The 21,363-nt window shown below is 48.9% G+C and overlaps 1 protein-coding gene across 9 annotated transcripts in view; it reads left to right on the top strand.

Annotated features, from left to right (window-relative positions):
• Positions 1-17,963, top strand: part of Btd (biotinidase) — a 33,584-nt gene extending 15,621 nt beyond the window's left edge. Inside the window, exons 1-5 of one of the 9 annotated variants that reach the window (XM_050138233.1) lie at positions 2,332-2,517; positions 3,777-3,856; positions 11,159-11,414; positions 15,476-15,625; positions 16,503-17,963. In XM_050138233.1, the coding sequence (XP_049994190.1) occupies positions 2,455-2,517; positions 3,777-3,856; positions 11,159-11,414; positions 15,476-15,625; positions 16,503-17,678 (1,725 nt within the window). In that variant the 5' untranslated portion in view covers positions 2,332-2,454 and the 3' untranslated portion in view covers positions 17,679-17,963. The other 8 variants (XM_050138235.1, XM_050138241.1, XM_050138234.1 and 5 more) reach the window with 8 other exon arrangements.
• Positions 17,964-21,363: the final 3,400 nt, after the last annotated feature.

The raw sequence follows: 21,363 nt of genomic DNA, 5'->3' as shown, positions 1-21,363 counted from the left end.
TCTTACACAGCCTGCATCATTATCAACATCCTGGACCAGAGGGGGGTACATTTGGTACAGGTGATAAATGTGCGTTGGCCCATCATCATCCAGCAAAGCTCGTAGTTTACATTAGGATTTGCTCTGTCCCTGGTATTTGCAGCCCTCTTTTGGACACAGACACAGTGGTTATAGATAGTCCTTCACCCTCCAGGAAGGAGGAGGCTATCGAAGTCCAGCAGTCCTGCAGACCTGGGCTCAGAGCTGAGCTCGCCCGGCTCCAGGCACACACGGCTGTGAATGAGGTGCTCCTTACGCTGAGCAGTTTCCCAGCCATGAGACCGAGATCGGGCCTGCAGTCTCTGCTGATTGGCACAGGACAGGGCTCACTTGTCACCAGAAGCAGGGCCACCGACCACTGCATGGGCTGTTAGACATTCAACCCTCCTTTTCCAGCTACGCAGTAGTTACTGTTCTGTGGCTGTGATACAAATATAGAAGAGTTGATTTGGGCCTGCAGCTCTAAAGAGCTATAGTGCACACTAGCGGAGACAGCATGGAGCAGGCATCTGGAGCAGGAAGCTGAGCGAATCAGTCTTCAGCCACAAAGACGAAGCCAAGACAGCAAACAGTGCTAGACCATGAACTCTCGAAGCTCCATCCCTCACTGACAGTTCCTTCAAGGCCGCACCACCTCCAAACAGCAACACCAGCAGGGAACCAAGTTTACTTGAACCAAGGGGGTGTATTTCTCCTTCAGACCATTGCGCCCTGACTGGCCCCCATTGCCATTTCCCACCCAGACTCTGCAGTGGACGTCACCAGGCCCCTACTGTGGCTGTTCCCAGCACTGGAGCCCTCAACCTGGTACCTGGCTCCAGTGTTCTGAGTCTCTGAGAAACACTGCCAGGGACTTCTCCAATGCTGGCCTGTTGTACCAGGCAAATGCTTGCCCTAGATTTAATGCTGGGGAAGAGAGGAATTCTGTGGCTAGGATTGCCATCTGGGACACCAGAGCTGCCAGGCTTGCCTTGTGCGCCTTCCTCCCTAGGGTGCCAGGGCTGGAGCTGAGGCTCACTGTTTTTTCGCGGCGGCAGCAGCTTTGTGTTTCTCCATCCTTGCGAGATTCCCTCTGTTCCTTCTTGATTGCCAGTGTTCCCCTTCCCCCCTTGGCATGTAGTTCTGCCCTACTTACCCTGGCCCTTCTGACATGCAGAGGAAACGCTAACCTCCGGCTTCGCCTGGAAGCACCTGCTGTGTGCCCTAAGTTGCACTGACCTGTGGCTTCAGTCTGGTAGTCATCTAGGAATTTCCAGCCATAGCCCTGAATCCTGCACTCCTCCCTCCTTCTCCTTGTGCAGGTTTTCTACTCGCGTGTTCACAACCTTGTAATCGTCCCATAGTGTGTGTCCCTGCTTTCTTTCTTAAGTTTTTTGTGGCTGTCGTTCGTCCATTTGAAAGACAGTTTTGCTGTATTGTGGTGCCTGCCCCAGACAGCCCCCCCCCTTCCTGGCTTCCTGAGTCCTTTTATTTGAAGTTTCTATTAGCAGAGGAAGGTAAAGAGATTATCTTCTCAGCCACGTCTATTCTACTAAGGAGCAGCTAAGGATTCTTCATTTCTGTTAGTGTTTTTGTATGTTGTACCTGGAAGAACCCATCCGTTCTTCCACCATGTTCCCCCCACCCAGCTGAGCCCTTAGCATAGTTGTCATAGTTATTTATAAGTGCTATTTTGGTATGTGTACTGCCTTTTCAAACTTTGGTTTTGACGTTTTAGTATCCTTGTAAATTTTTGTTGAGAAGGTTGGAGAGATGATTCAGGGGTTAAGAGCACTGGCTGCTCTTCCAGAGGTCCTGAGTTCAATTCCCAGCGACGATATGGTGGCTCACGACCATCTAGAATGAGATCTGGCGCCCTCTTCTGGCGTGTGGGCCTATATGCAGGCAGAACACTATACATAATAAATAATTAAGTAAGTAAGTAAATAAATAAATAAATCTTTAAAGAAAAAAGTTGTTGTTGAGAGAATGACACCATGCTCTGGTGACCGAGCAGCTGCAGGAACCAGGCCTTTAGTAAAGAGGTGGTGGTGTGGAGAGCCCACCAGAGAACACCACTCACCAGCTGAAAGTCATTCCAGCAGGCTGGACCTATACTCAGGGATTCAGGACCCAAGTGAGTGCCCCGTAATTAGAGTAAGGGGTTTTTAAAGGCTAAAGCCATACCGTGGTGACTCTGTCTTGGCAGTTGCCGTGGGTGGTTTTGTGCCTGAGAGGAGTGTGACTCAAGATAAGATAAGTGGCCAGCTGCAGCTGGAGGTTTCCCTAGGCAGGCCACTTAGCAGAAGCTTACCTGAATCAGCGGGACACCTTGACCTTGGGTTCCTAGAACAGAGTTGGGTAATTTTCCACAGAGCTTACCAACAAAAGATCAAATTCCAATTCCATCTAAAATGGCCGCGGCAGTAATATAAGATGGAGGAGCCTCTGCACTGTCTTGCTGTCACAGTACCAAGAGAGGTGCCCTGGAGTTTGCAGGTACGTCGTGGACTGTCTGTACCCTTGTACTTTTGACCTTGGACTCAGGGCTCTCCCACAAGGTGAGGTAGAAAGGCCAGAAGGAGCTAATGGGGAGATTTCCCTCTCCCACGCGCGGCAGCTGGAGAGGGCTAGAGGTAGCAGTTTGTGACTTCCCCTGACCCTCCCAGAAGTGGGACGAGTGCTTTTCTCTAATCTTCATTGTGAAAATCGCTAGCCTTCCTAGAGGCATGCTCAGACTGGTCCCTGGGCCTGTCCACCTCAGCTTCACCCATGCCTTTTGCAATTTTCAATTACCAGTTAGGCTTCCTGCCAGGTTCTGGGGGCCAAGGAGCTTTCTGCTTGCTCCCAGGCCTCTGCCCTCCAAGTGCGGTTCTCTGTGTTTGTCTGTATGCTAATGTACAGCTGGGAGAGCCCCGGTCCTCAGTTTGTTAGTAGGATAAAGTCTCCATATCTGTGCTTCCTGTGGGCCAAACCAGAAACTTGAACTCTCTGCTATCTATCTATCTATCTATCTATCTATCTATCTATCTATCTATCTATCTATCATGTACAGTCTATGCCTCCATGCATCCCAGAAAAAGGCACCAGATCTCATTATAGATCATTGTATTCACAACGAATTGAACTCAGGACCTCTGGAAGAGCAGTCAAGTCCCTTAACCTCTGAACCATCTCTCCAGCCCCTTGATATTGTTTTTAATAGTTGTCATTTATTAGAAAAACAGTGTAACACTAAAGAAAACATAACAACAACAAAAAGATAGGATCTGTCTATGCAGACCAGACTGGCCTTAAAACCTCGGTGATCCACCTACCTCTGTCTCCCCAATGCTGAGATCAAAAGTGTGCACCACCCCTGCCCAGGAAAGAAAACATTTTAAGCAATTCCAGCACACGAGGCAGAGGCAGGAGGATCACTGCAAGTTCAAGGCCAGCCCCATCTCCGTAGTGAGACCCTGCTTCAAAACAAAGCAGAACCACAGAAACCACAGAACGTGGTGAGTCGCTATGAGATAACGTGTGTGCTCCCACTCCCTCACCACCTGCCATCTGCGGTCTTTGCTGGCGCGCACACGTGCTTTACCCAGCGGCTATCGCTGTCGCTATGGATGGTTTCCCGTAAGAGGACATATTAAGCGTATTTTTTTATCACGCTTCTTCTTAATTATGTTTTAACCTTCTGCCTAATGCTCCATGTCGCCGATATGCATTGATTTCCGTGATTTTCTTCCTACTGCTCATGGCGTTCCTGTTAGACCGGACCTCCAGGATCGGCCACGTCAGGGAATGGAACAGTGAGCACTCCACATCAGAAGCTTTATTTTTCAACTTACAGGTGAAGTGGTGAAAGCTTCGTTTTCTCGCCTTATTTTATTACGAGGATCAGAACTGATCTTTAGCCCCCTGCACACTGAAACCCGAACGCCCATTTCGTTTACTTCCGTGTTAAGCTGTCGCTCCCCCCACAACACCCTCCTCCTCCGTTAGAATGACGCCCTGAGATAAAGCCCCCGAAGCAAACGGTGACGCACTCGGAACACCAGTTTTCAGATCTGTTTGGGCCAGTTAGAGATCGCTGTGATCACTTTACTTGCTTGCCTTAATTTTTTTTTCTCAACTCAAATTTGGGAAGGTACCAGTTTGAATTGGTCTTCTAGGGAAGTTCGGAGGCTTTTCCCATGCCTGTGGTTCGCCTGTCTGCCTAAGGGCCGCCTTGATGTTCATATTTTGCGTGCAGATTCTGTCAGTCTGCTCTTTGACCGGTTTAACTGCTTCCTCTCTTAGACAGCTGTCCCAAATAGCTGGTGTCTGGCAGTTGTTTGTGCATGCCACAAGATATTTGAGCTTATTTCCAAATCGTTGTTTAGCCGCCCCAGGTGTATTTTTTCGACCTTTCCTCCGTGTTTTGATTGAGGCATTGAAAGGCTGTGTGAGCTCCGACACATGTGAAATCCTGGCTGTGGCTTCAGTCCCTTTTTAGGTAAAGGGCCACCTCTCTCCAGCCAAGGAACTGGAATGTCTACCTCAGCTTTGCAGTAAATGCTAAGAAGGGTAGAACCTGCAACATTCATGGAAGGAGCAGAACCTTCCCTTCCCGGCCATAGCTGCAGCACCTTTGGCTTCCCGAGGTCTGGAGGACTTGGCCCCTCAAGCTTGGTAAAGCTGCAGGATTTGGGAAAACAGGCCACTGGCCTGTCCAGTTAAGAGACTGGAAAGCATAGGACAGTTGGCCGTGTGTCAGGATCAGGATACAGCTGAGACTGAGCTGGGACCTTTGCTATAGAAATAGACGTCATTCATCACATAATGCCCGATTTAACCAAATCAGACAAGGCAGAAATGCTCGGGGCCGCTCGGTGAGTCACTCCACATTCTGCACTGCTGTTGCCGAGAATGGGCTGAGTGGGTAAGCAGGCCCCAAGAGGGAGCTGTCATTTTATCGTGCCCTGCCCTCTGTCTGAACACAACACCACTGGCCTCTCTTAGTCCCATACGATCTGTCACCTGCTCCTTCCTCTTCCTGATCCAGGGACTGATGACATCAAGATCCATGAGTTTTTCTGTTCCTCTCTCTCTGGACATGGTTACCTTTGCCAATTTGTGCCCCTCAGCTCTCCGTGGGGGAAGGAGCCTTCACCTGTCACCTGTAGGACTCTTTGCTTTGGCCTTTGTGCTCTCTCTCTCTCTCTCTCTCTCTCTCTCTCTCTCTCTCTCTCTCTCTCTCTCTCTCTCTCTCTCACTCACACACACACACACACACACACACACACACACACTGCCCACCATCACTTGTGTTTCTTACAGACTGTCCTGTGAAGGACTACCATTTTGGTGTGAGGAACAGGAGCAGTCTTGGGCCCTCTCACGTACAGCCTGCCCCTGTCTTCAGCTCTTCCAGAGGACTGGCGTTCTAAGAGCACACGGTGACAGGACTGATTGGAGCACTTGTCCGGTTCCATCTGCCACATACCTAGACATTGTGACCTTCGTTCACGTGAGATTAGGTGTCCGTCGTGCATTTAATAGAAAAGGCAGCCTTTGTGCTGTCTTCTGAGATTGCCATCCCTGCCAGGGTTGACAGGGGACTCCAGGCCAGTTGTGTTGCCAACTTTGGGTCTTTTAAAGGTGGTTCTTATGATTTAAATTTTAATTAATTCAACAGGAAAACGGAGGAGACATTTCCACAATTCCCTATTGGTGCCTATTGAGGCGCACTTCAAATCACCTATTTTAAGACAAACTCTCACTATATTACCCAGACTGGTCTTGAAGTAGGTAATCCTCTTGCCTCCGTCTCCTGAAAAGTTGGAATTATAGTTTCAAAACACTATCCCTTGGTGCTCATGAAAACACTTTGAAATGTACCCAGATCCCATTAGCTGTATGGGAAAAACACCTGAGAAATAAAGGTGATATTTCTGACGCCTGGTTTAGGAAGACCAAATCCATAAAAAAAAATCAGATATATTAGGTTTTCTTTTTTCATTATGAAGTAGGTGAGGGAAGGAGGGAAACAGAACCCATCTGCTACTGCCTGTCAAATACCCACGGGGGTGGGGGGGTGGGGGTGGGTGGGGGGTGGTGGTGGTGGTAGTGATTCTCAGGTGGGCCACCAGGTGGCAGTCACACCTGTAAAATCAGTGTGCTGGGCTTTCCCACAGCGGATGGCGCACACAAAGACCCCAAGACTTAAATTCAAGTGCAGTGAGCAAACAACATCCACCTCCTTACCGAAATCCATCAGCACCGCAGGAAGATGTTCGCAGTCGTGGGCCAGGACCTAGGGCCTTGCACGAACTGGCCAGTGCTGGACTGCAGAGCCACAGCTGCAGTTTGGGAGGCTTTACTCAAATGAACCTCATCTCAGAGAAATTTAGGCTAACATGTCATGATCTCTGGATTTCTCTTTTAGTTTAAGTTGTTTAGTTAGTGCAGCAGAACTTGGTCCCTGTCCAAGGCGCAGTATCGAGCCATTTCTGCCTCATCTTCTTTAAGGTCACACCTCAGAGGACTTGGCACTTTCCTCATTGTTCTTGTGGGTTCAGCTGTGACTTCACACATCACTGGTTGCCACGCTGTGTTTATTTACAGTTGACATTTTCAACTGGCTTGCAGGCTGTCACCCAGGTAGCCCAGCAATGGCTCCCTCGGGACAGAAAGGCCAAAATCAGTTTACGTTTAGTCTGTGAAGCTGGGGTCCCGGCAGATTCGTGAGGAGCTGCTGGTGTTCAGTCTATAGTGGAATCCTGAAGAAATCTGATTTATCACCAGCAGCCACAGTATAGATGAATTGGTCAGGTAAGCTGAGGGCAGGCAGGAAAAAGGCAAAGTTTCCTCCTGTGTATTCATTTATGTGACCTGCTACCAGATGGTGGGGCCCAGACACAGATAGATCTTCCTGCTTCAGAGAACTTAAAAAAAAAAAAAAAACAAATCTTGATGGAGTGTCTAATAGCTTGAGTTTTAGTTAATTCCAGATGTAGTCAAGTTGACAACCAAGATTAGTCATACTATGTTCACCCCTTGTCAGCTTACACACAGTGACATCTTCGTATGTGCTAAATTTTCAAATGAAAACGATAATCAGACCATAATTCTGCTTAACACTGTGGCCTGTTAGAGAGGTCCACAAGAGCCCAGAATGGAGTATAACAAAGGTTTGTTTATTGGGGGTTAAAACTGACAGTAAGGGTAGAGATCCACAGTCCTCTGTCGGTGCTGGGAGCTGGGAACCGCATCCAGCAAAGAAAGGGTCATGCACACTTTTCACCTGTGCTTGTGGCACCTCAGACCACGCCCAAGTGGGCCGGCATCTAAAAGGCTATTGGCTGAAGGAGGTCTCACAACATCTAATGAGATGTGGGAGGAGGACAAGTGATGTGCACAGAGGTCTTCAGTCCAGTGACCAGACACTGCTCTTCCTCTAATTCCACTGGCCACCCCTTCCCACCTGCATCCTCTGACCACCCCTTCCCACCTGCATCCTCTGACCACCCCTTCCCACCTGCATCCACTGGCCACCCCTTCCCACCTGCTACCTGTGCTCCAGCCATGCAGCTCCTCTGCCATCTCTTGAATGGAGGGGCATGCAGCTACCTTGCACCTTCCTCCAGGTCCAGTGTGCCTTCTCATGGCTGCCTCAGGTCAGAGCTTGGCTTAGAATCGCCACCCCAATGACCTTCCTTTGCACATATTGCTATCTGACGTATAGAAACTGACGTCTTTAAGTCCAGCCTCCTGTGTATCCAGTGATGAGCTCCAAGAGGCCCTGTTTGCTTACTGATGCATTCCAGACATATGTGCCTGGGCCTGGCTCAGTTGGCTAATATGTGGATGTCTGGAGTGAGTATCTTCTTAGAAGTGGGGTACCTCAGAGACCAGACTGTGTCTCAGAGTGGAGCATGCCCACAGAGGGCAGGCACGTTGTCTCTACAGCTGTATATTGGTCGAGGCCCTGCCACAGTTCAGTTCCCTGTGTCCTGCAGTAAAAGGGCTATGTTACCACCATGTTGGGGCAGATACTTACTTCTAGCTGTTGTTTAGTTAAGGTCCTGGCCATCTCCAAAGATGGGTCACTGGTTGGGTTTCCAAGGACTCCTTGGCTCCAGAGCCCCTGTTCTAGGAAGCCCTGTATCCCAGTATTGTACATTTGGTCATGAGTCAGCACCTAGCAGCTGCCTCATCTACATGTATCTAGAAGTGCTGGCCACTCCAGAACATCCCTTCCTCCCTGCCCCCTCCTTAACACAAGCTGCCCTTGAACTCTGTTTCAAGGTAAGATGACCTTGACTTTCTTTTTGCAGTGTGTGGTATATGTGGTGCGAGTGCCCATGCACATGTGCCCTTGGTGGAGGCCAGCATCAGCAGACTTCCTCTAGCATTCTTTACTATTTTTTTTTTTTCTTTTTTGAGACAGAGCTTCCCATTGACTCAGGGTCCAGTGGCTAGCCTGACTTATGGATCAACCTATGTCCATCCCTTGTAGTGCTGGGGTTACAGGTGTGCCCCCTTGCCCGGTTCTGAGGTAACTGGTGTGCCCTCATGCTAGCTTTTATGTGGATGCTGGGGCCTGAATATAGAACCACTTTACTCACCAGCCATCTCCCCTGATCCAGGACCTTGCACTAATGATTCTTCTGCGTGCACCTCTTGGGTGTTGGGATTTCAGGGATACACTCCACAAAGCTGGTTTGTGCAGTGCTAGGATCAAAGCCAGGGCTTTGTGCATGTCAGACGAGCACTCTGACAGCTGAGCTGCCTCCCTAGTTCCCGACTCTGTCACTTTAAAACTGAGCACCCCTTCTGCTGCTGCTGAGCCCTTCGGCGTCCTTGCTCAGCCTCCTTATGTTTTTCCTGAGACTGTGTGATGCCAAGTGCAGAGAGGAAGCCAGCTTCACAGCATTGGTGAGAATGTCTCCCGCTTTGCTGCCATTGGGGAAGGGCAAACTCTTGCAGCTATTTTTATTGTAATTAGTCATTCTCTCCTACCTCGTTAAGCCTGAGTCTTTGAAGCGTGAATACCTGGTTAACTGTGCATAGCCTCTAATTATCGATCTACCTTTGTTCACACACACGCACACATATGCATGCGCACACACACACACGCACACACCCACATACGATTGCAACTTGGGACTTTGCTACTGTACTCCTTCTACAAAGAACACAAATTTCACTTTCTGAAAATAGAAAGGAATGTGGTATTTTGCTGGTCCTGCAGTTTCCTTGTTATTTCCTTGGATTGCAGTTAGATATCTGTATCTGAGGGGCTGGGTATGGCTCAGTGGCAGAGCCCTAGGCCACCATTTGTGAGGTCCGTCCCTTCCCTGTGTGCCCACATCTGCACACAGAAACCGGCAAGGCCCCTCCTAGCCTGGGAGTCCCTGACTTTCCACCAGTAAGGCCTGCCTTATGTGTCTTTTGACCTCAGCCGGTTTCCACACCTCCTCAAGGGGCCATCAACTTGGACTTTAAAAGTATTGTCACTATTACTGTGACCTCGCCCAGGCTGCCCCATTATCGTCCTTTCAAAGAGGAATGCAAAGTAGATTTTTTTGAAGCATGTAAAATTATTCCTTGGTGTCTTTGCAGACAGAGTTCCAATAAGAAGGCTTATCAATAACTCCTTTGTGTCCACTCCAAAACTCGTGACTGCTCACTCAAAGGCCCTTGTTCTTGCCCTGCAACATTGCTTACAGTGTCCAGATAGTGGCAGCGAACCCTGGGCTTTGTATGGTCCATTTATTCCCTGGTGGAACGAATGGCAGCTTCAGATGGGATGGGGTGGGAGGAGGAAGGCAGCTCCCTGAGGAGAGTTTGATGTTGAAGGGTTCTGAATGAGGATCCCTATGTCTAGTCTGTGGCTTGTTTCTGGAACTTTTAGCCAAATAATAAAAAGAAGACTAATAGCAGCCCAGGCGGTTTGTTTGGGATATAAACATACGCATCCCAAGTTGAGGCTTGGATGCCATTTTTTTGGATGGGATGCCATTTTAAAGAACAGCAGTGGGATTCCTTGATTTGTCGTTGTTATGTTGGCTTTGAACCAGAATTCTTCTTGTGCGGTTGTCAGCCCCTGTCTGTCTCCACAGGGCAGCCGCTCGACTGTGGTACACCTCCAGGGGAGGGGCTCAGCTAGGAAACCAGGGTGTTTTTTCAAGGCACAATTGGGCCAGTCACTGAAAACACTTAGTAACACATGCAATTATGGAGAGTAACCATTTCTATGTCAGGGACAGGACAAGGGAGGATACAGAGTGTCATTCGCTTGTGTCTATGGTAAGTAGAGTCTACTCACAACAAAAAATTCCAATTTATTTTCTGGAAAAATTCCATGTTATTCACTGTAAGAAGGATTTTTATTTCCTTTTTTTTTTTTTTGAGCATATCCTGGAACTAGCTCTTAGCTCTTGTAGACCAGGCTTGCCTCTGCCTCCCACGTGCTGGGATTAACAGCCTGCGTCACTGCTACCCCAAACAGATATGTGTTTTAGCAAGTGATTTGGAGTTGCATGGACAAAGGTGTAGAAAGCAATGGCTGGCAAGACTCATCCAGGTTCGAGCGGAAAGCCTTGCAGGGCTCTGACTGGGAAACGGGTATGGCTGCCTGGTGGGTGATACAGCAAATGCTAGGACTCCTGATGGCCCCCAAATAGACTGAAGAATGTCAGCTAGGAAGCTGCTCTGCGTTCAGGAGCCTCACGACCTTTACAGCTGTCCTAGAGGGCTGACTTGTAGCACTGAGTAGGAAGGCTCTGACAGAGCGTCAAATATATCACAGAAATTGTGTCAAAAATTCCGCACAGTTCCTGCAGCGCACAGTGTAGGCGCCTGGCTAGCACGGCAGTGGCGCATTGCAGGCTTCCTGCATGCTGCGTAAGAAAACAGAGGCAAACACCGAGTCTGTTTTGCAAATGTTCTGAAACCAGCCTATTAACACAGCGAGCCATTTGAAATGCAGCTCTACGTGTTTGGAGAGAAAAACACGGCTTTTATTAGGGACATGAAACAAACTCTTTGAGCCGCACCATCGCTGCGGGCGAGTGTAATTGCCAGGATTAATAAATCACATCTGCGAAAGTTCAGTCCTTGGCAGCCCTCCTTATTCAGTTCTTCTCCCCTTGCCGGTTCGTTCCAGATTTATGGTCTGCATTATGTCTGGAGCCTGTACCATGCCTGTTGTCTTCCTCCTCGGCTGTTGTGCGCTTGCGCTGGGCCTCGGCTCAGGCTCCCTGGAGCACCGCGAGGCCAAGCACTACATTGCTGCAGTGTATGAGCACCGGTCGGTCCTGAGCCCAAACCCTCTGGAGCTCACCAGCCGCCAACAGGCCCTGGAGCTCATGAAGCAGAACCTCGACATCTATGAACAGCAAGTGATGGCTGCAGCCCAGAAGGCAAGAGCCCTTTTTGTCCTTAGCAGAGCCAGCTGCTCTGAGCAAGGAGAAACCGCAGCCTCTCAAGGTCCCCCTGAGAAATGCGTCAGCTCTTGGTCTGAGTTGATGGGTCATCTGACTGGCATCTTGCTTCTCAGAAGTTAGTCAGCGGCCCAACCAACCGCACATGGCAGCTTATTAAATCGGGCCCCACTCCTGACCTCCAGAGTCAGGACCAGCAAGCTAAGCAAGGTCATCTCTAAGGAGTGTTTTCCCCAAGCTGAAGAAGCCCTGCCTAGGTCTTGGGTGGCTTTGCCTGGGATTTGATGGTGCCGTAAACAAGAGCTGGAGTTTGGGTCTGGAGCTCCAGCCGACTGTTCCAGAATGGGTGCAGTCTGGGCTGTGGGAGTGTGCACAGCACATCCCTGGGGATTAATGATATTCAGAAACAAATAACAGAAAAAAAAAAAAAAAACACTTGAAAACCAGGGAGCACAGTGAACTCCATGCTCAGAAAGGCGTTCAAAGCTTACAGGAACTTGTAAGTGCCCACAGAACTGCCGCTGGCTGTCTGCCCACCGTCTGTGGTGCACTTCGTGCAGATGGGGAGCCCTTCGTCCAGACGGAATAGGACCCCAGGCCCACATCCTTGTAAGGACTTCCTCTTGGCTGTCTTTCCTCTTCTGCCAGCCAGGAAGGGTGGGGGTGGAGGATAGGCTCCCCTGGGACAGGGGAGGAAGTGCTACTCTCAGAAGAAGCTGTGGGGTGGGGAAGTCTGGAACCAAGAGAATCTGAGCTTTTTCCCTGTTGGTGGGGCCGCCAGGCCCAGCTGCTTGAGGAAGGCCTGCTGTGCTAATGACAATGAGCCAGTGCCCTGCCTTTGCTGCCGGTGTGGACCTGGCCATGCCAACAGACCCACCACCCCATGCCCACACCTCGTGACCCGAAAGGACATAGCTACCACTTCTTGGTGCACTTTAAAATCCTGGGCTAGTGTATATGGTCCAGCATTCCTTGTGGATGGCACTCCTCTCTTGTCCCCACCTGGCACCTGGCTTCTTGCCTCCCCCCCCCCCCCCCCCCCCCCCCCAGTAGCTCAGGACGCACTATTTCCTAGGTGTTCCACTGTGCTACTTCTGGGAAGGTTTTGACCACAGTCTGACCTTGAAAAGCCGCTGAGTTCCACCGTCTGCACACCTGCCCCAGTCCCCCAGGAAAAGCCTGAGCTTCCAGTCCTCTTCAGACTTCTCTTAGAACTGTGGGCACGAATCACTGCTGTGTGGCAGGGTGGGTGGCAGGCTTCTCCCAGCCTTCTTGCTCCAGGTGATGTCCCCAGTGGACTCCTGGCAGTCACATCACACTGTGTTTCCAGGGCACTTAGGACCTTCTGTTCCTTTACACACGAGGCTGTGTGCGGCCCCCCTGCACTCGGGCAGTCAGCTGACAACCTGAGCAAGCCTTCCCATCCGAGCTGTTCCCTGCTCCGGCCTGTTGGGCTATTTAGGGATCTTTACTGACATCTACATAGCGTTCATGCATTTGATACTTATCCCTTTTATGTCTCTGCTGAAGTCAGTGTAAAATAAATCCCAGCTGTACTTTCAGGCCTCCTCCCAGCCCTGACCCACACAAGGGCAGGCCCTGTGATGGAGGCACTGAATGGCACAGTGCCTCCTCAGCACCTGCAGGCTCACCTGGCTTCTCCATCTGTCCATGGTGACTACCGAATCTCCAGCTTGGAACTCCCATACATGGTTGTGTGCCAGGGGCTCACAGGGCTGCTTTGTATGGTCCAGCGCCTTAGCTCCTATGCTGTCTTTGCAGCATCCATGTCTTACATCAGAGTCACTGAAGACAGGCGTTTCCCACAGGACCCCTGGCATAGAGGGACAAGTCAGCCTTGAAGTTTAGACTGTGCAGTCCCAAGGGTTGGTGACCTTCATTCCTCAGGAGTTCTTGACCTCATTAGGCATGTCAGGACCCAGCCGAAGCACTGTGGTCAATGTGTAGACATAACTGAAATGGCAGGCTCCATAAGACATCCTTCAAGTGTTTTTGTTTTGTTGTTTTGTTTTTTTTCTGAATAAAGGAAAACCTCTCTCCAAGTATAATTTTCAAAAAAGAGTGACTTATAGCCAAGTGGTGGTGGTGCATGCCTTTAATCCTGGCCGAGGCAAAGGCAGGCGGATCTCTGTGAGTTCGAGGCCAGCCTGGTCTACAGAGTGAGTTCCAGGACAGCCAAGGCAACACAGAAAAACCCTGCCCCCCCACTCCAAGAAGGGACTCATGCAAATACATAATGAACAGTTTTTATTTAACTCATTTGATCATGGTAGGAATTTGAAAAAGGGAATGTTGCAGTCAGCCCAGCAGTGACCCGGAGAATTTGTTGCTAGCTAAAACAAGCAACTGTCTATTGTTCCTCAAGACACAGATGCAGTCTTCAGTGTGAGGACTTGTTCCGTTTTGATTTTGATGAACCAGGCTCAACTGTTAGCTAGGCTGGCCTTGAGCTCAGGAGCCTCCAACCTCCATCTCCTTGGGGTAATCTTTTAATTACCAAAAGCCAACGGTGGCATATTCTGCACACAATCAAATCGCCTAACCCTGCAGCAAGCCTGCTAATCTGGAAAGGCAGGCCATCTCCATCTTGAGTTTGTGATCAGTTTGTTTGCGCCATCAAGGCTCGCTGTGCAATGGGAAGGTCATTGTCACTCTGTGCTATGGGGAGCCACACCAGTTTGTCGATGCGTATTAAGAATGTAAAACTTGCTGGGCAATGGTGGTTGCACTGGGAAGCAGAGGCAGGATGAGCTCTGTGAACTTGAGGCTAGCCTGGCCTACAGAGTGAGTTTCAGGATAGCCAGGGCTACACAAAGAAACCCTGTCTTGAAAAACGGAAAAAAAAAAAAAGAAGAATGTAAAACTTTTCCCGCTCTTTAACCCAGCAGTTTCACATGTGAAATTCACTGTATTCTAAGTGGAAGCCAACTAAAGACATGAATACCTCTCAGTCAGGGTATTGAGCCCCACACACAGACCACACACAGACAGCTGCCGCAGCTTTGGTTTTACTGCAGAGGTTGCATTCCGATGATCAATGGAGGAGAAATGTGGCATCTTACGTACAGTTGGCATTTCTGCTTGTTCTCTATGAGAAAGACAAATGCTGCACAATATACCATCTCATCAGCACCCAGACGCACAGGGAAAAGGACTAGCAGAATGGCAACAAGCATCTTTGTGGTAGAGATATGCATTGATGTATTTAAGTTTTTTGGTCTTGCAGATTTTTATATGGTTAAACTTTGGAGCTTTTAGAACCAGAAGTGGGTAAACAAAACCTAAATAAAATTGCAGTTCCCTGAGGAACTAAGTGCTGGCGCGCCTGCTATTGTGTGTGGCCCGCCATCACTACCTGCTGCCTCCACCCTCTCTGCACTGGGCTGACATTCTAGGCCTGACATTTTCATCCAGAGCTGGAGAGCCCCTGGAGAGTGAGGTGAGATGAGGGCGGAGGGCTGCCCTGTTTGTTTCTCTCTCCCTAAGTTGCTGTAGATGCCACAGTGTGGGGAGAGGCCTACAGAGCAGCAAGAGCCCCTAAAGGGACTCTTTAAGTCCCGGGTGGGAGCTGCTTTGTGTACCGCACACTTGCTGCTCATCCATGGCCCCCAGAGTCCAACCGTGACTACACAGTGGAATCTTTTAAATAAACACTGCAGCCAGGGCTCACCCACATTCCAGTTGGCTGTTTTATGGATGGGCCTCCATATCAGAGTTTTCCCCAGAAGTTCCCCAGCTGACTTAGGCATGAGAGGATGGCCAAGAACAGCTGGATTAGAGGCTTCTGCTCCCCCCTCCCTGCATCCCCACATGCTGGTGGTTCTTCTTCCAGGACACGGACACACGTGCAGCCATGTCCAGCACTTGGGCGGTCAACTGATGGCCGGAGAGCAAGCCTTCCCACTGAGCTGAGTTGAGCCATCTTCTTCCCAGCCCCTGTCTGTCGGCTTGTTGATGTTTGGCAGCCAAGAACGTGGTGCTTCCTTACCTCCCGCCACTCTCCTCTGTCTTTCTTACAGGGTGTGCAGATTATAGTGTTCCCAGAAGATGGCATCCATGGGTTCAACTTCACAAGAACATCCATTTACCCATTCTTGGACTTCATGCCATCTCCCAGGCTGGTCAGGTGGAACCCCTGTCTGGAGCCCTTTCGGTTCAATGATACGGAGGTAGGTGAGAGGACCAGTAGGCTGAGCAGAACCAGGTCCTTGGCCGAAAGCCACAGCATGCTGCCTGAGGTCTGAAGGAGGTCTGGGCTCTAAACCACAGAACCCAAACGCCCCAGGCCCCGTGTTAACTAATATAGGACATTACTCAGCTGCCGGGCTTTTCACTGGTGAATTACACAAGAAACACACACAAACTGAAACATATTAAGCAAGTTAAGTTCAAACAAAACAAAACACTGTAAAAGTTCAGCTCAGCACTGCCTGGCCCTCATCCACTGGCTTTTCTGGAAGCTTCCTTCCAACAGTGGTGTGCTGTGCTTTGTTTTTTCCCCTCCACTGACCTCCAACTGAGCAGGAGACAAGTTCCCTTCTTTTCCCGCTTGCTATTTTAAGCACTGCTTCAGTGAGCATCCTGTATATATATTTTTGTAAGCATGTTCAAGTTTACCTGCAAAACTCTTGGAAATGGAATTTAATTAGTTTAATTAATATCTAATGTATTTTTCAAATACTAAATTTCAGGGTTAAAAGATGTTTGTCTCATTTTACATACCTCCAGTACTAACTTGTGAGTCTGTTTTTCTGCCCTTGGGTCAATATTAGATGCAATACTTCCTTGAGCTTTTGCCATTCTAACAAAGGTGAAGAATTGGCTCCCTGAATTTACATTTTGTCGTCACTACCGAGTTTAGTTGCAGGTGCCTCTTACGTTTGTCCCGTGAATCACCTGTTCATAACCTTTGTACACTCTCACAAGTGTTTTCCCACTGACTTATGATAGCTGTTTATATATGACAGACACAATACAGGAACTTCTTTATCGAAATATGATCCAAAAGGCAGTATTTAAACTTATTTTATTTATTGTCCACCCCAGGTCCTCCAGCGCCTGAGTTGTATGGCCATCAAGGGACAGATGTTCTTGGTGGCCAATCTTGGAACAAAACAGCCTTGCCTTCGCAGTGACCCCAGGTGCCCAGATGACGGGAGATACCAGTTTAATACAGATGTGGTGTTCAGCCACAATGGAACCCTTGTTGCCCGCTACCGTAAGCACAACCTGTACTTTGAGGCGGCTTTTGATACCCCTGCTCATGTGGACCTCGTCACCTTTGATACCCCCTTTGCGGGCCAGTTTGGCATGTTCACTTGCTTTGACATCCTGTTCTTTGAGCCCACCATCCAACTCCTCAGAGACTCCAAGGTGAAGCACATTGTATACCCCACGGCCTGGATGAACCAGCTGCCGCTCTTGGCAGCCATTGAAATCCAGAAAGCATTCGCCACTGCCTTTGGTGTCAGTGTTCTGGCAGCTAATATCCACCACCCGACTCTGGGGATGACTGGCAGTGGCATCCACACCCCTCTGAAGTCCTTTTGGTACCATGACATGGACAACCCCGAAGGCCACCTTATAATTGCCCAGGTGGCCACAAACCCCCTGGGACTTGTTGGGATAGAGAATGCAACTAGTGAAACGGACCCATCCCATAGTAAGTTCTTAAAAATCCTGGCTGGTGGTGACCTGTCCTGTGAGAAGGACGCCCAGGAAGTGCACTGTGAGGAGGCTGCCAAGTGGAACATGAACGCACCACCTACTTTCTACTCAGAGATGATGTACGACAACTTCACCCTGGTGCCTGTCTGGGGAAAGGAAGGCTATGTCCAGGCCTGCTCCAACGGTCTCTGCTGTCACTTACTCTACGAGAGGCCCACCCTGTCCGAAGAGCTGTACGCCCTGGGTGTCTTTGATGGGCTCCACACGGTACATGGCACTTACTACATTCAAGTCTGTGCCCTGGTCAAGTGTGGGGGCCTTGGCTTTGACACTTGTGGGCAGGAGATCTCAGAGGCACAAGGCCTGTTTGACTTTCACCTGTGGGGGAACTTCAGCACTTCCTATATCTTTCCTCTGTTTCTCACCTCAGGGATGACTCTGGATACCCCTGACCAGCTCGGATGGGAAAATGACCACTATTTCTTGAGGAAGAGTGGACTGTCCTCTGGTCTGGTGACAGCGGCTCTCTATGGGCGGTTGTATGAGAGGGACTAGAAAAAGTGTGTGGTCAGTGGAGTGGGCTGTGCCAGCATGCCTTTCCACAGGACCGTCTCTACCCAGAGGGTGGAAAGGCACCTCTGTGGCACTGGGTCCCACCCTCGGTCCCACCCTGGGAACTGTAAGAAGATGGGAGAGGCAGTTCCTTCTTCCTTTCTACATAATGACAGACATTTTGTGGTATTTTCTATTCACACTCCTTTTCAAACCACACCTTCTTCCTACTACGCAATTAGTTTTAAATGCTAAAATAACAAATAGACATAAGTTGCTACTTTACAATCCCACAGAGCCCTGGTTGTTTTTTTTTTTCTTTCTTTCCATTTTGTTCTTTCATTGTTGATCTAGTGACACAGTGTCCATATTCTCCAAGCCTCAAACACTTTCTGTGGTAAAAAACAGACTCTCGAAGCAAAAGCTGTGAAAAGGGCTGCCATGGTGAATCATCCTATTCTGGTCAACAGGGACTCTGTTCGGATGCGGTGGCAAAGTCAGAGCTACCAGTGGTGGCAGAAATGTAGCCCTAGAAACAGCCCTTCCAAACAGCAGGGAGGCGAGGCTTTCTCCTGTGCTCCTTGCTGTCGTGGTGGCTGTGTAGGCAGGCTTGGAATCTCTGCAGGAATGCGGTGCTGTGGAAGTGGGGAGGGAGGGGCTGGAAAATGTTGAGCAAGGCCAGGCTAGGAAAGCATGAGTAATAGAATTATTCCCTCCAAAGCGTCCCATCCAGGGATTCCAGAGACCTTAGCCAATTGATTTAGCTGTGCTCAACTGAATTTGCACCCAGTAGGTCTTCCTCGTGCAGAGAGGCTGGGAGCTGCCTGGCCAGCCTGCTGCAGTCACAAACTCAGCTCAGCTTGTCACAGCAGGTGTTTTCTCAGGGCCCACATAAGCACAGAGCAAGGACTGTGCACAGTAACAGCTGCGCACCAGAAGCTGAGAAGCTATGGGTAGCATGGCATCGACATTTATAGGCCATTGGTACTTTCTTTGCAACCAATGTTTGAAAGCTATTTAAAAAGTATTTTACTTCTATACAGAGCAATTGTTTCTTTTATTTTTGTTTATTATTTTTTGAGTACAGAATGGATAGTCTTCTGAAATTTGCCTCTTTTTTCCCCCAACAGTAGAGAATATTTAATATACCACTTGATAAGTAACAAAACACTTGGGATTAATTTTCCCCTTTGTCCATATATTCAAAGAATTGTAAAACCATTCAAGAAACAAGAGATGTAGAGATGTTTCAGATACACTGAAGGGAAATGCTTAAAGGCAAAATTCCTGAAACATATGCCACTTGTGGAAGCCTAGAGCCATTCCCTGCTGATCCTGCTAAAATCCATTGTGCAGGAAGGCTATGAGAAAGACCACATCTATGTACAAACCAAACATACTATTTTTTTCCCACTAGTCAGAATACTCATTATTTCCTACAATAACAGATTTGCAAAACAAACACATTTCTTGAAAGCAAACCCTTCACTGAAGTACAATTAAGGGACTGAGTCTCACCTTAACCATTAAACAAGTAAAACCCTGTTTATTCCAGGTAAGACTATCTTAGTTTTGGAGTGGGCAGCGACCATCATCCTGATAGGACTGGCTTTGACTTTAGGATCTTTCTGAGTGAGCTGCTGCTTCGTGTATAATGGGGGCTGGTCATACTTCCATTGAGTACCGGTAATTCATCTCAGCCTTAGGTGAAGACATGGAAGAGGTGTGTTCTGTGTGACGCAGGTCTGACCCTGTCCTTGTTCACACCTCCAATATTCCAGCTACAGTTAGGACAGACCAGAACCAATTCCAGTCCCAAGCTGTAAAAATTCCCAGGGCATTTACACAGTCTCTTTGGCTGTATACCCTGCCCTCAAGAAAGACAAGTAACCTAAGTTGTCAACCCGGAAGTTTCATCTGATCATCCTAGCCTCAACGGACCGGAAACCGCTTGCTGTTGTTCCTTTCCTTTCCTGCTTAGCTTTTTATCTTGAGGGATGAAATTTGCTTCTTTAATGTTGCTATTTAACTCCTTTAAAACCATGAGTCTTATACAGAGAAACCCTGTCTTGAAAGACCAAAAGAAAAAAGAAAAAACCAAAAACCATGAGGGTGAGTGTGTGTGTGTGTGTGTACACGTGAGTGTGCCTGTGTATGTGGGCACATGTGCCATGGAGTCACTTGAGAGGCAGACTTCTGTGAGTTCTAGGCCAACTTGGTCTACATAGGAAGTTCCAGGACAGTCAGGAATACTTAGCGCAACCCTGTCCCAAAAAACAACAAAATTATAAAACTGTATGAAATGAAAACTGCACTCTTCCCATGTGCTGGCAGGGAAGTCCCTCTGGTCCTTGGCAGGGTAACTGAGGGTATCCTAGGTTCTGGTGGACAGCTCTTGCAAGTGTGGATTTGCTGTAAAACTCCTGGTGCTGTCTCAGCCCTGGGGCAAGCCATTATGCCTAAAGGGAAAGGCATCCGGTGGCCCCAGTCCTGGTTGACTCACAGCTTGCAAAGGCTTAGCATGAGTCAAGTTTTGAGAAAATGAGCACGGATGAACAATTCAGAATCCCTCAGGAAGTCCTGGGATTCCTGTGCCCTGGAACGGCCCCCAGGGAGGGTGCAGGACCTCTCCCACCAGAGGACAGTCTCTGCCTGCTCTCTCAGTTCAGACGTTGCCAGGAGGCGGGAGCTGGCAGGCTGGATGTGGCTCCAGATATGGCTGTCCACAGTCCATGCTGCTTCCCTGCCCCCAAACTAGAGAGACAGGAATTCTCTTAAAAATGCCTATCACCACTTCATGCCAAGATGACCCAAACCAGCATGAGAAGCTGTATAGAAAGGCTTGTCCTGAATTCAGACCTGCTACAGCTAGTCCCCTCAGTAAGTGACAATCCTAGGCACCCGTCAGATCTGCATTGTGTCCTGCTGGAGCCCAGACCCTCCCAAGAGTCACTTTCTAATGACAATTCAGAATTGTCATGCAGACAGAAGGGCAACAGCAAATAATGGTGGCAGAACAAAAAGACTCTCGCAATTAAAAGAAGCTGCCAGATGGCAGAACAAAGGGAAGAATGGGAAAATGAATAAAACCAACCATTTCTGGATAAAAATATACTGATGACTAATGGTTGTGGTATGCTTTTGTTAACTATAATACTGAAGTTCAGGAAGCGAATGGTAACCCTGACCACAGCATTCAGGCACGAAGCCCAGAGTACTTCTGGAGGAGGCCGACTTGGGGGAAGTGGCTTGCTTAGTCTGTGTGGGCTTTCTGGAGTTGCAGCTGTGCCTAACTGGCTTCTCTCACAAAGGAAGGAAGGGCACAATGAGATGTATTCACATTGAGCTTAACATCTGGACCCTAGAGAAGCAAAACCCCCAACAGCCTTCTTGAAGACTGATCCAGTTCCAGTGTCTACCACCCATTTATAGGGGCAAAAATGCCCACCGCTGCCACCAAGGAAAACTTGTCTGAGCAACCACGTCATGGGTGAAACAGAATGGGACTGTGTTGGGTAACTATGGCAGTTGTAGCAAGTTCACAGACTTATTAGCTTCAAATAAACACCAAATGGATTCTATAGTTCTGGTACTATACAAAAGGGCTAGGTTTAAGCCAACCATGTTGGTACATACCTGTAATCCCAGCACTCAGGAGACTGAAGCAGGAGAATTGAAAGACCAAGGC

This window comes from Alexandromys fortis, unplaced genomic scaffold (genome assembly GCF_014885135.2).
Source record: "Alexandromys fortis isolate MF-2015 unplaced genomic scaffold, M_Fortis_MF-2015_v1.1 scaffold_14, whole genome shotgun sequence".
Lineage (NCBI taxonomy): Eukaryota > Metazoa > Chordata > Mammalia > Rodentia > Cricetidae > Alexandromys > Alexandromys fortis.
This window is presented reverse-complemented; position numbering and strand designations above follow the sequence as displayed.